Source organism: Microtus ochrogaster, chromosome 2 (assembly GCF_000317375.1).
Source record: "Microtus ochrogaster isolate Prairie Vole_2 chromosome 2, MicOch1.0, whole genome shotgun sequence".
NCBI classification, from domain to species: Eukaryota; Metazoa; Chordata; class Mammalia; order Rodentia; family Cricetidae; genus Microtus; species Microtus ochrogaster.
In genome coordinates, this window is record NC_022010.1 from 44,333,400 (window position 1) to 44,348,512 (window position 15,113).

At 43.7% G+C, this 15,113-nt stretch overlaps 1 protein-coding gene across 1 annotated transcript in view; it reads left to right on the forward strand.

Annotated features, from left to right (window-relative positions):
• Hacd2 (3-hydroxyacyl-CoA dehydratase 2) overlaps positions 1–15,113 on the forward strand; it is a 92,892-nt gene that overhangs the window by 9,211 nt on the left and 68,568 nt on the right. The window contains exon 3 of the mRNA XM_005344887.3: positions 8,715–8,733. Coding sequence (XP_005344944.1) covers positions 8,715–8,733 — 19 coding nt within the window. The remainder of the gene's footprint in view (positions 1–8,714; positions 8,734–15,113) is intronic.

The window sequence follows — 15,113 nt, forward strand, 5'->3', positions numbered from 1 at the left end:
CACACATATGTGTCCCCACTAATAATACATAGTTCAGAGAAAAAAAAAAACTTTCGTTTTTGAGATAGTGTCTTGTTAAGTTGCCCAGGCTGCCCTTAAACCCCCTTTATAGTCCAGCCATGCGGTGAACTTGAGGCCCAGCTGTCTCATTCTCAGAAGTAAGGACTGTAGACCTGCACCTGTAGACTGGGCCAGAATGGCAGTTTAAAATGACTTCTGAGTAAAGTTGCATTCCTGCATGCATTTGGTTAAAATAGGAGTGCATGTTGACTGTGGCCCAGGACTGAAAGTGAGATCTCCAGCAGGATGAGATTGTTTGCACAGGCCTGTTGGGCTGGTACAAACCATGGAGGTTGCTATGTACCTCATTTGTCTGCCTCTGTCTTTCTGGCCCAGTGGCCCACAACAACTCTTTTATGTCTACTGCCCTCCAGATCTTCTCCTGTGCAGAGCCCTTATCGATGATACGGAGAAATATGCGGGCTCATTTCTTACCTTTTTCTTGAGTTTTCCTATTGCTGGATTTGAAGTGGCAGACTTGGTTCTGGAGGGCTGTGAGGACAGCAGACAACTTCTGCCAGATCTTGTAACCCTGGGGTAGCAATTCTTGCTCCACCTCTGTATCTAGTCAGAGTCTTCTTGCCTCCTCCATCCTTCAGATGGAATAGGAGATGGTTTTGTTTTTTTTGTTTTTGTTTTTTTGTTTTTCGAGACAGGGTTTCTCTGTAGCTTTGGAGCCTGTCCTGGAACTAGCTCTGTAGACCAGGCTGGTCTCGAACTCACAGAGATCCGCCTGCCTCTGCCTCCCGAGTGCTGGGATTAAAGGCATGCGCCACCACCGCCCGGCTAGGAGATGGTTTTGAAAGCTTTTTAGATAGAGGGCACTCTTATTCCATATGTCTTTAAGAAAAAGGCTCCCAGCTCATGCCTCTGGCCCTGTGGCTCAAATCTTGTCTACTTCCTGTGTTAGTGTCAAGGTTTTACTAATAGAGCTGTATGCTCCAGGCACACTATGTGTCAGGCTTGTTTCTGTGAACTGGTGTGGGGATGATTCACAAAAGGCCAGGGTTTGTTTGTTTGTTTTGTTTTTGTTTTTTGTGGGAACCTGTTGGTTTTCCAATAACAGTTTTATGTCTTAAGGGCCATTTGAACCAATCTACATGCACTTGTTAGAGTCCCTCTATTCTGAAGATTGCTTTTAAGAGAACAGATCTAGAAGAGTTTGGGAGGGCTAGCAGAGCCAGTCAGGTGGAGACATCTAGTACAAACTTGTTGAACAACAAATCCCAGAAAAACCAGCTTCAGAAACTATGTGAGAACTGGATGGGAGAAAACGAGCCTGGATGTAAGAAGTGTCACAACATTTGACAGGAAGAGGGAGTCTGTAGGAAAGAAGACCCACCCACACAGGTGTCATTGCTTGACAACTCAAGCAAGTAGAAGTTAAATAATACAGTGCTCAAAGAGCTGAGAAAGCTAATGATTTTAAAACAGAATGCGCTAAAATTAAAAAACAAATCCCAAACCCCCAGAACTAAATCTCTTGATAGTGACTGTAGTTGGAAAGAGACGGTGGTGACACAGGCAATAACCATGAAACAGTCAGTCCTAGTCATAGAGCAGCCCAGGTAAAGCAGATGAGAGCAGAAGCCATTGAGAACTTTGCAGAGTTCACCATTTAAGGCCTAAAAAGAACATTACACAGGCTGCCTGGTACAATGGATGCGGTATATTGGACTGGCTAGTGGGTGCATGGTACTAGAACAGAGGCCCAGTCTGTGAAGACGCGGAGCCGCTGAGCTAACCACTAGTGTTAAAACCAGTGCGTCCATAGAACTGAATGAAGGCATAAAACCTTTAAAAGAATAATAAGGCTACTCAAAGAAATAGGAAAAATTGGAAAGTGTAATTCAAAGTAGTTGTGAAGAAAAAAAATCCAAAGACTTTTCTGGAGGAAAAGGCTGGTTTTTGACTGTTTATGGCACACCACAGAGGAACACTTCTGCCAGGAAAAACATTCTTCCTCTTTTTGGGTTTCTCTTTAAGTTCTTAATCAAAGATCTTAATTCCTAGAAGAAAAGAAACTTGGAAATGAAATAGTAAAAGTGAGTTAGGGCCTTAGACTTGGACCTTCCAAGGAAACAAAGTCCACGTGATGCTGGCTGAGAGCAGTGGGCCCCTAAGGAGACAGCACTATTTCCTTCAGGTGGGATATCCTAACACCTCCAGAAGCACAGACTTGGGAAGAGAACCAAAGTGCGTTTAGCTGTTACATAAATAAGAAAGACGTTAGCTAAGTGTGTTTAAACTGTCTGCTTAATAATGTCCCAGATCTGTATTGCCCAGTGCAGTAGCCACTAATCACATGGTTGTGGAGCCCTGGAGACATGGCTGGTGGGACTGAGAGCAGGTTTTAAATTTCGTTTTCATTTTGGTAGGTATGTATGACTAGTGGCATCTGCACAGCCCAGGGTAGGTAGACCATGATCCAGATTGCCAAGGGCCCCCTGGAATTCCATGACTTGGTTCCGATTCTGCCAGAACAGAGTGAGTAGGAGGTGGTGACCGAGTAAGGGGCTGATGTGCTGAAAACGTTACACCACATAACTTTAGAGCGATGAGACTAACTACTCAGATGCATGAGTGTTTTCTGATGGAGAAAGGCTTGAAGGGCATTGCCATTGCCAGTGCTGTCTGTGCGGAGTGCAGGGGTGCTGAGTAAGAGCTATCCTCTTCTACTTTCTGTGTTTTGTGTACATTTGTGTACCTCTTTATATGACTCTTGAAAGACAATAATTATATGTAATAACATGCGAAAAAGCTGGATGGGTGAGGGGAGTAGGATTGAACCGTTTTGGATAAGGAACGCAATAGCTGAGGTAGTTCATGGGTTCAGTCTTGAAGCCTCAGCTTGAGAGCTTGGGGTCATGGAAACGTACCTGAGATCTGCGTTTGCTGTACAGAGCCTATCAAAGTGGAAAGTGAGAGTGGGAGGGGCTTCAGAGATGGCTTCTGTGCTCCTCTAGAGAATCCAGGATCCCAGCACCCACAATCCACCTAGCTCACAACGGTCTAACTCCAATTCCAGGTGATCTAATGCTCCTTCTGGCACTGTGGACACCAGGCATGCACATGGTAGACAAACAGACACAGAGGCAAAACACTCACATACAGAAAATAGAAATAAATCTTTACAAAAACTGTGTGTGACAGAATTACTATAAACTTACAAGACGATAGACAAAAAGCATAATAAATGCTCTTGCATAGCATATGTGAGACCCTGGTTTCAGCTTCATTGCCACAAAAGAGTGGGTGGAGAGAAAAAGAGAAAAGAAAAGCTAGCTGAGACTAGACGGGCATGGTGGAACATTACTGTAATTCCAGCTGAGTCTGGAAGCCTGGGAGTTTGAGACCAGCCTTGGCTAAGTAGTAGGACTGAGTCAAAAGAGAAGCAAGTAGAGAGCGAGGGAGGGAGAGAAGGCAAGAGGAAGATCAGCGTAAGATAAAGCTGATTTCACAACAAGCAGAGAACATGGGAGATCATTTGATGAGTAAATGTTTATCTGAACAGAGAATCAAAATGTGTAGAAAGGCTGGCAGAAGTGCTTGAGAAGTGAAAATGGAGTCTGGAGATTCGTCATGCTGTATGCAAACACTGCAGACACAAATCTAAGACAGTTTTGTCACTGATTAGCACGGTGACCCTCTTTCTCTTGAGCCTCAATTTGTTGTGAGCAGTGAACACACTGTATTAAATTACTTCCCAATGTTAAATTCCGTGAAACTTTAGCACTTTACTCTCAGAAAATGAAAGATAAGCAAATTAGTCACTATAATGCTACAAGATGGTGAAATTAAGAACAATGAGAAAATATTGGCAATTAAGGAAATTTCACTTGTTTTCTCCTTCAAGGATGTAAAAGGATTTTGGAAAAACATTTGGTGTCTCTCTGGAGGTGATCAGTAAATGTTTCATTTTGGTTTTTTTTGCTTAGATTCTAAACATTTAAAAAGGACTTTGCCTGTGTAGTGAAGGCTAGACTGGAAAACATGCTTTCGTCCCTCAATGAACCCCAGAAGCAACTTCACACACTGCATCACAGGTGGTAGCAGCCATGTTGGCCTGGAAGAATCCATGAGAACCTAGGGTTCTGTTTTCAAGAACTTTTATGAACACATTCACTGTAGAAGATAATAGATTTCACTATACGTTTTCACATATGTACATGACACATAGTGGTCGCATGCACCCTGCTTGCTCTCCCTGCCCCACTGGCCTCCTTCCACATAAGGCACTTTATGGAAACTGTGGGTGAGACAGAGTCCAGCACACCCTGTTTATTCCTTCCAAATTTGACACCAGAGTGAGTCACCCGCTTTTCCTGAGGTAAATAAATTAAAAGGTGGAGAAAGACTGGTAGGATTTGGCAGAAACCCTGCTCTTGGCCACCCGAGGAGAGAGAGGTTCTTCCTTCTAACAGTAAATGCCGTGTGTGTTCACTGGATGGAAGATGGTGAAGGAGATGTACATATTGTTCATATGCTCCATGCCTCAAAATTGCTCGTCACATTTTGGTGTCTGTCCCTCGAGACTACATGTTAAGGCTAGGAGTGTAGCTCAGTGGTAGAGTACCTACTTAGCATATGTGAGACCCTGGATTTGGTCCTCAGCACTGGGGGAAAAGGTTACATGTTATATGCATGGGTTTAAGCAAAATGAGATTGTCTGTATATGGTATTTTATTTTCCTAATTGAATCAAATTTTAGTTAATGTACACAGTTAATTATGGGCTACTGCACAGTGTAGACAGCTATAGTAGATACGATTGAGTTACCCAGCTCTGAATTTTGTCATGTGTGGAAGTTCTCTCTGTTCTTGAGACTGAACCCACAGCAACTGCATCCCTTGCCAAAGACTCACCTTCTTAAGCCATAGCCAGTTGAAGCAGGGGTGCATACCTGACCCATACTGGGCTGGTCAGGTTCTTATCCTCCCATGGGTTCCTGTTCGCCTTGAGACTTGTTAAACTCTGTGTGGGTGTTTTACTGTAATTTCCTTACCTGAAATTAAAATGGTTCGGTGGTTAGGAGCACTGACTCTTCTTCCAGAGGACCTGGGTTTGATTTCCCGCAACCACATGTTGGTTGACAGTCATTTGTAACTAGAATTCCAGGGAATCTGGGTCCCTCTTTTGGCACCAGGTGTGCATGTGGTACACAGACATACCTTCAGGCAAAACATCCATGCACATTAAATAACAAAATATTTTTAAATGAAATTGGAAAGGTTTGTTGATAACTCACAAAATTTCCTCAGTTCAAATCATAGGAACTTTTTCAAAAGGGCATTTCTAAAAAGCCATTATACAAGATGGCATTTGATACTGAAGTTAAAATTTAAAACCAAAACCAGCGTATATTTTGGTAGGTAGATACTATAGCATTTGAATCCACTGGGAAAGACCAAAGACTTAGATTCAACTCAAATTTAGATTAAGTGAATTTATTCTTACTGCCAGCAGAAAAACAACGGCCTTATAGCCAAACAGTATTCCATGCCAAATGGGGGTAAAGAAGAGGTTTATAAAGGTGGATAGCAAGGCGTACATTACAGTTATCTATGGAATTCATAGCTGGGCAAGAAAATTGTTCTACTTCCCCCAGTTATTTCTTTTCCCCACTGTATAGTAATAAAAAGACCACTTCATCCTAGTCCCAGAGTGTTAAGTAGGTTTACAAAGCAGAAAGCAGGAACACCATTATCCTATTCTTAACGCATCTTCAGGCCATTGGGGTCTCACAGGCATTCCAGGGCAAAAGTCAACAGCCCTTAAGGGTTGCCTGGTACCATATTAAATCTCTTTAGCCATCACAGGGGAGTTAATGTGTGAATTATTACACAGGTCTGAGTACTCTGGGGGCAGTGTCACTGTAATTTAGAGGCAATTACACAGTGTCGTCATGTTAGGACTGGCTGCCACATCCCCACAATGTAAAGGGCTCTCGAGGGAAGACTGTATGGTGTTTTCATATGGCAAGTTCTCTACTGTTATTCCTATGAGATATGTGTTGTGGGATCCCCCTTAGTATGCTGTGAATATGTTTTATTACCACTGGTTAATAAAGAAGCTGCTTTGGCCTATGGCAGGGCAGTATGTAACTAGGAGGGAAAACTAAATTGAATGTAGGGAGAAAGAAGGCGGAGTCAGACACCATGTAGCCACCCAAGAAGCAAGTTGTGAGATAACAAACCATGAGCCTTGTGGTAAAATATAAAATAAATAGAAATGGATTAATTTAAGATGTAGGAGTTAGTTAGTAAGAATCCTAAACTAATAGGCCAAAGAGTATGTAATTAATATTAAGCCTCAGAGTGATATTTTATAAGCAGCTTTGGGAACAGGCGGGCTGAGAAAATCCAGTCCAGGGGGAACAGCAGGGCAGAAAATATTTGTAGCAACATCCTGGCACCAATGTGGCACTCAAACCCACAACCCTGAGATTAAGAATCTCATGCTCTCCCAACTGAGCTAGTGGAACAGAAACTTCAGTTTACAGGTATGCTTCTTCTAGTCCAGTGATTTGTTCTATGGATCCCAGAGCACTGGCACTTCTTAGGACAGTGGTTCTCAACCTGTGGGTTGCAACCCCCCTTGTAGGTTTTACAGGGATTACTTAAGATCATTGGAAAACACAGATAGTTACATTACCGTTTTTAAGTTTTATTTATTATTATGTGGGTATGGGCATGGGAGTGCACATGATGGCAGACAGGGAACACTGGAGTCAGCCCCTCCACCTACCTTCCCATGGGCTCCTCGCATGGGTGCCTGGCTTACACAGCAAGGCTTTACCTGCTGAGCCATCTCTCTGGCCCTGGCCATTTTATTTTTAAATCCAAATTTATTTATTATGAGTTAATATTGTATCTGCTTGTTGTTACATATTTATGCCCAAAAGCATTTACATACTGAAATATGTATTTTTAATTAAATTATTTTCTTCTTATTTCTTCTTTGTGTATCAGTTAGGATAGTTTTTGAAAATTTTGTGTAAGTAGGTCACGTCAGCTGTGAGCTTCATTAGAAAGGTGAAGGGGCCGTTATAAAATACCTGTGCTGAAAGGATGGAGACCTAGAAAACAGGGTAGCACGAATTGCTGTCATCTTTTCCTCTAGTGCCGGTCCTTAATGAGCAGTCAGGATGTCTCTTGTCACACACATGAAGAGAATGTATGCTGCTTTGTCTCCTCAAAGGCTGCTCTTCATTCATGTCCTTCATGTCAGCCCTCACTTTAATCTAGATTTGTCCTCTGCTTTTCCCAAGCCGTGCAGTAGGAGATTGAGCTTCTCTTGTAATAGTCACACATTTGAGACTTTCGGAGCATCTTTTAAAAGGGATAACATGACTGGATGGATGAAAATTTTTCTCTTCTCTTTTTGGGTAGCAGGAATTTTTGCATAGCTCAGTTTTTAAAGCCAGGCTGTCTCCCTCTACTCTGCTCTCTCCATGAGACTGGGGACGTTAGTGAAATAAGTAGTCTCTAAGCATAGAGCTGATCAGGGATAGTTCAGCTAAAGTCTGTCTTGTGATGGTCTTGCCTCCGGGGCTCAGAACTCAGAAATAGTGGCAGAAAACATAGAGAAGACAGAAAACCAAGGTGTGGATTCTTGCCCAGGCTGCTGCTGACCACTGTGGCAAGCTGTGCAGCATTCTGTGTCCTGGTGTTCCCACCCACTGCCCTAACTGCCCTGTCTACCTGTCAGGGTGACTAGCAGGATCAAATAAAGAACTGCTAGAGATGTTTTGTAAAAGTGATACCAGGAACTGCAACATGTTTTATCCTTATCGCCCAGAAGAACTCTGTTCATGAACTCAATCCTTGAGGTGGCATCACCAGTGTTAAAGCAACAGGGATTTAGAAGGACACAATTGGCCAATTGGGAGGCCACTGAGATAGGGTGAAAATGGCATTCTCAGTCCAGGTGCTAGAAGTGGAAACCAGCAGGAATAGGAAGCCAGTTGAGACTTGGAGGTGAGGAGTCGTTAGTCCAACAGACTGGGAGCCCGGTGGTCTCTGGTAATGGAGAGAGGAAGGAAGAGATGTGCCTCCTTGAGGTAACTGTTTTGAGATGCTGATGTAATGCATGCAGATGTCCACAGTGGTTTGGAAAGTGCAGCTGGAGCTGGGAGACAAGTGTAGAAATAGGACCAGGGAAGAACTCTGCAGCAGGATCATTGAGTGAGGCGAGAGAGGGACCAACGATGGAGCTTTGAAGAGTGAATATCCGCATTGAAGGGTCTGTGGGCAAAAACAGCCAACAAAGGTGCTACTGGTGCCACGTTGTGTGGCCTGTGACAGTTATGTTTTGCACAGTATAGGACACAGGAGAGCCTGTGCTTGGGCTGTACTTGTGAGCTGATGAGTTATAAAAGAGGTCATTGACATCTAAGAGGCCACTGTGTGACCATTAAGTCTTTACGATCTCTCAGAGATACACAAACTAAAATGAACAAACAAAACTAGTAACAAGTTTTATTAGCCTGTAGCAAGGTTTAAAAGTAGAATGTTCGCTTTTTTTTTTTTTTTTTTTTTTTTCCGGCTTAGCTGGCCACTGCTGCTTTTTTCTTAACTGAAAGAGCAATTTATGTGAAATAAAGCTGTAATATTGGTCCTCACTAATTTTTCCCCCCTTTTTTTTCTCTCTAGGTTTTACATTGTGCTATAGGTAAGTAGAACCCCCCCCCCCACACACCTTCTGAATGCATTAAATTTTGCCTGTTTTAGAGTCATAGATGATGGGCTTGGTTTGGTCCTTAAAACTCAGATTATTTAATTAATATGTATATAATTGCTCATTTAAGTAGTTTTACTTTCTAACGTAGAAAGTATTGCTTAGATGTTGTCACCACACACATTATCTGTTGTAGCTCCTTTCCTGTCGGTTTAGGAGGGACCTCCCCTTCTGAACACAGTAGTAATAAATAGGACCCTCCCATGTTTCTAAGCATGGCTCAGGTTCAGGTGCTATGCTTTGTTGGAGAATTCCCCTGTGACCCATACATGGTGTTCTCTGTGTATTGTAAAGCATAATAGTTTTAACACTGTGTACAGGAGTTCTAATGAAAGTAGATCATGTGCATGGTTGGCCAAATGGTTCCTTTTTATTGGGAGAGCCATCACATTTTGCCGTGGAACTCTGAGGCATAGCTTCTAGTATGAGATGGATAGACACCTGTAGTTAAACAAAGGTCAATTTCAGAAAGCGGACAGACCCTATAAAGCAAAGGGACAGTGTGCAGATGATATTTATTCAAACGTACCGAAAGTCTGAAAACTTGAGAACTGAGGCTGCAAGCCAGTGTCGCCCGCTCAGTTTACCTGACAACTGAAGTAGACGTGTGTACTATTGTATGTATAGTATTATTTTTATTAATGTCTGAATGTTTTAATGTCCCAAATTACTTTGCTTATCTTAAAATAAGTTGTTACACTTCTTTAAAATTTCTATCCCTGGGAGTAAATACCAGTGGGTTCATTTGTTCATTCATACAAAATAAACAAAAAAGCCTCATCAAATTCCTGGTGTGGCTGGGTCCCAGCTGCTGCCTGAGACAGCAGGAATGGAGAATGAGAGCAGCTACAGATATGGTTCGGGGAAGCCGTGCCACTTGGGTCCTCCATTCGGTGGCATAATGTGCTTCTTGTTTGTTGATACTGCTCCCCTGGCAGACTGTGAGCTCTTATGCCCCTGATACACGGGTGAATCTTGAAAGCCTTTCTTTTTTCTCAAGGACCCTGTCCTGTCAATGGGTCTTCCCGACTTCGTCATTGTTCTTTGTATTGTCTGTGGTTCTATTTTTCACAGTTCACAGAATGATCAGAGTTCTTTATCTTACAAATAATGATTCCCAGCACTTGAGAGGCAGCAGGAAGAGGATCTCTGTGAGTTCCAGGCCAGCCATGCTTACATAATGAGACCCTGTCTAAACAAAGAACCAAAACTATAATGTTGAGCCTAACCTTTGAGTCTGCAGTTTCTTCCTCTTCCTGGATAGTTCCCCCTTGTCCCATCACCTAAGTGTATGGCAGGTTCTTTCCCCTTCCCACTGCTGCGTATGCCATGTCGTGTGTAAATGTATACACATACAAGTATGCATCTGGAGGTCAAAGGACAAGCTCGGCTATGAGTCCTGGTCTTCTACCTTGCTTGAGACAGGGTCTGTTGTTGTTTACCACTGCATTGTTGAAATAGGAGCGGCGGGGCTACGTCCCCAGCACCCCGCTGCCCACAAGGCTAGCTTTACCCGAAATAATTACACAGACACTGTATTCATTTAGTCACTGCTTGGCCATTTCTATCTAGCCTCTTCTAGGCTAACTCTCACACCTGGACTAGCCCATCTCTAATAATCTGCTGTAGCCCACAAGGTGGCTTACCAGGGAGATTCCAGCCTACGTCCATCCTGGGTCGGAGCTTCATCGCATGTGCCTCAGAGAGCAAAGCTCTCGCCTCTGCCCTCAAGAGTGGAACATCGTGTCTCTCTGAGGCATCTGCCCCCGAGAGGAGAGCTGTCGAATCTTACCTCACTTACTCTTCCTCCCAGCATTCTGCTCTGTTTACTTCTCCCACCTATATTTTAACCTATCAGGGCAAGCAGTTTCTTTATTGAATTAACCAATGACCTTCCTCCATCACTGCATAACTGACCCCAGGCTTCCAGGGATTTCCTGTCTTTTCCTCCTCCCATCTCCCCATATAAGAGCTGAGATTATCTTAGTTTTCCTTTGCTGATGCTGAGACAAAATACACTGACAAATGCAAGCTAAGGAGAAAGGGATTATTTCGGCTCACAGTTACATGGAAATCAAAGCAGAGGAGTTTGAAGCAGCTGGTCACATTGTACCTACAATTTGTGGTGTGTGTGTGTGTGTGTGTGAATCAGAGGGAGGGAGAGAAATGTTCTCTTTTTCTATCAGTGGATCCTTGTGCTTAGCAGACTTTCTTTTACTACCACCTGTAGTGGGTTGGTAGATAACCCCCTTTAGGCATGCCAAGGGGGCCTTCTCTAGGTCTTGTCTGGTTGACAACACTTGCCATCATAAGTTGAAATTCTTCATGCGTTCTTGGGAATCTGAACTCCAGTCATTTTTAAAGTTAGTTAGCCAGCGCCTTTAATTCCAGTGCCCTAGAGGCAGAGGCAGGCTGATCCCTGTGAGTTTGAGGCCATTCTGGTCTACAGAGTCAGTTCTAAAGACAGCCAGGTCTATGTAGACAGAACTAATCTCAAAACCCAAAGTTTTTAAATTAAATATAATTATATCATTGCCTCCTCCTTTCATGATTCCTTTCCCCCTGCTCCCATTCAAATTCATGGCCTCTCATTCTTTAATTTTATATATATACACACACACATCATACACATAAATGAAAGTAAATATGTTAATACAAGCTGCTGAGTCTGTTTAGTGCTGCTTATCCATATATATTTTTAGTGCTGACCACTTAGGATTGGATAACAATTTAAGGGCTCATCTGGAGAAGACTAATTTTCCCTCTCAGCAAGTGTCTAATTGCCTGTAGCTCTTCATCTGGGCATGGGACCCCATAAGATTTTCCCTATCCTGCTCTGCTCTTGTTTAAACAGCCATATTGAGATTCCGTGGGCTTGGCTTCCCTGTCAGATCTAGAAGACACAGTCTTGCAGCAGACTCTTTGATCCTCTGACCCTCTGGCTCTTGCTGTCTTTCTGCCCCTTCTTCCTTAATGTTCCCTGGGCCTTAGGGGAAGGGTTGTGTTAACGTGTTATAGATACCCCAGAGTCAGTTGTTCTCTGCCTGCTGACTAGCTGTGGCTTTCTGTGATGGTTTCCATCAGCTTTAAGAAGAAGATTCTTTGATGAAATGTGAGCAGTACACATCCCTGCAGGTGTGCGGTGAGCTCCAGTCTTGGCATTTGATGGCTGGTGTTTCACTCACTGAGCTGGGCTCCAGTCCACTTTGTACTTCTTTTCTTCCATGGGTGCCCCTGCCTCCTGCCTTGTCAGTGTTCTCAGGTTCCGTCTTGGCTCACTGAGCTGACTGAACATGCCCTCTCCCCGCGGTGTCTTCCCTTCTCATGGTGAGAACAGATGAGATCTACACTGGGTCTTGCCAACTGTTAATGGAGAGTAGAGTACGACATAGCAAACTTAGTGGAGCCCAGCAAGTGATAGACGGCAGCTGCTGACATGAAGACTATGTGTCTACTTCAGGAACATCTACATGGGAGTCTGATGAGATCTGCTGAAAACCCTCATGGGAGAAGTAGCTTTCAGTTCTTCAGACTGTCAACTAGACAATCTGAAAAATATTTAGGGGATAAAATTGAAAACTTAAGTGATAGCCCAGGGCTAAAGTGTGAGAGAGAAGGTGTTAGTGATGAGCTCTAGGTCTAGGCTGGGTGATGCAAGGCTGTGGCTGGTGGCTCCTCTGACAAAGAATATGGAGGCAGAATGAGTCTGGCAATGTGGGGTCTTGCTGAGGAGCGGACCCTTGTGTGCATACAGGAGTAGAGACCTAAAAGGTCAGTGGGCAGGTCTGGGGTGTGGGTACAAGGTACAGCTGGGAATTAAGAGGGGTTATGAGCACCTCACACCATGAGAAGTATGTGAGCTAACACAGATGTTAATCTTCGCTAATATATGTCTCCAACCATGTAGTATATTGATGTGTGCGGTCTCAGAAGCTCAAGCTATGTCCAGTAGCTCTCTCTTCTGCTGCCTGAGGATCTGGATGTAGAACCACCTCTCCAGCACCTTGTCTGTGTGCTGCTATGCTCCTGCCATGACAATAATGGACTAAACTTCTGAGCTGTAAGACAGCCCCAATTAAATGTTTTCTTTCTAAGAGCTGCTATGGTCATGGTTTCTCTTCATAGCAGTAAAAACTGTAACTAAACAGTTTTGTATAACAGTTCATACAGCCAAGTGTTGAGCCCATTTCCATGCTGCCCACGTTTCTGCTTCACTCTGTCCCTGAGGGCTTTAGTTAAGGGATGGCTCTGAACGTGTTGCTTCCTCCTTAAAACCTTGACAGGTTTTCATTTCTTCATGGTCTGCACCCAGCCTTCCAGTCCGCATTAGGGCAGCTCTGGCTTCCTGCATCTGGATCTGTGTCTGGGCCTTTCCCTCTCCTGGAGTGAGCCGAGCACATGGCCACCTGACTGACTTAGCTCCTTCCTTCTCTACACTCCCCTGCTGTCTTCTGACTATGTGATGCACTGTAGGTGGCTTTGCTGTGAGACCCAGTGCCATGTCCTCTGTAGAATGTGTGCTTTGTCACTGTGTTTCATGATTTGTTTGGAAATCAAAAACTGTTCTTACTGGTCCCTGTGTTCCAGCACATAACACTAGGACTTCCTGTCACACCTATGTAGCCTCGTGATCAGTGATCATGGGCCTACCAAATCTTGGTGGATTTCCAAAATATATTCCAAAATAGTTTCAGTTACTTTAAATAATTAATGATAACAATAAAAATGAGCTATTTTTTTAGTATTTATCTAAAGGCACTCATAAAACTGCAGTTTATTTTTGGAATAACGATTGATTGTGGAAGTTTACTACAAGCACTTGATCTTTTAGAAACTTACAGGCTTAAAATATTTTTGCTCCTAAACTGAAAAACCTGGACCTTGAACAGACTGGGTTGCTTGTGAACTGCGTGGCTCCCATAAGTAAGGCAGATGTTATACATGGTCGTTTCTATCTCAGTAAAAGGAGCTAATGACCCTGCTGGACAAGGTTGTGGAAGTCGGCCCAACAGTACCTGAAGAACATGGCACACAGTGCCTGTAGCATGCCGGCTTGAAAATGAGAACGACATAGCACAGAGTGTCATACGTTTATTCTGAAGCCAGTATAATGGTCAGTAGTTAGATTTATGTAAGTGTTAGGGTGATGGCTCAGTGGGTGAAAACATTCACTGTAAAAGTATGAGGATCTGAGTTCAAATCCCATGTACCTATGTAAAAAGCCAGACATGGCTGTGCATGCCTGTAACTCCAGGATTGAGAGGCAGAGACGGGGAGATCCTATGTACATACATCATAACATGCACACACGCATGCATGAATGCACACCAACAACAAAAAATCTCTTAGGGGCTAGTAAGATGCCTCAGTGGATAAAAATACTTTCCAGGCAAGCCAGAAGTCTTGAGTTTGATCCCTGGGACCCAGGGAGAAGGGGAGAACCAGTTCCTGTAGGTTGTCCTCTGACTGCCCACATGTGCTGTGATGCGCACATGCCTGCACTCACACACTAGTTACTCTTGCTGTGATGAAACTCCATAATCAAAAGCAACTTACAGAAGCAAGTGTTTACTTTGGCTTAAGATTCCAGAGGGAGAGTCTGCGGTGGTGAGGAAGACTTTGCGGCAGGCTCAGGAAGTTGGCAGATTACATTTCATCCGTGTCCAAGAAGCATAGGGAGAAGAGGAAGTGGGTGGGGTTAGTAACCCGAAAAGCCCACCCCTTGTGATTCACTTCATCCAGCAACCAGGCAGTGCCTCCTAAAGGATCTGTGCTTCCCTAAACAGTACGGCTGGTGAGTTGGGCCCAAGTCTAGGAGACATTTTTATCAAACCACCCAACATGTGCAGTGCACATGTGCAAATGAAATCTAAATGTAATTTTTTTCTTGTTTTTCTTAAGTTGTGATCTTCTTGTGAGCAGTTCAGAGGCACTTACTTCTAGCCTGAGCTGGCCCAGTCTCACAGCTGCCTTGGCTGAAGAGATGGCTCAGCACTGGGTGCCCTTGCAGGGGACCTGGGATCCTTTCCCAGCACTCATTAGTATTTCATAACCTATAACTCCAGCTCCTGTAGATATGATGCCCTCTACTGGCCTCTGCAAGCACTGCACACATGTGGTACACAGACATACATGCAGGCAAAATACATGTACGCATAGAAGATAAATAAATCTTAACAACAACAACAAACAAGAGCAATAAAACCCCAGGAGCTACCACATGTTGTTGTTGCACCAAGACCACCCATGCCATGCCGTACAGTGACAGACCATATATGCTCAGACACTGAGCCAATCTAAAGCCTGCGTTACTT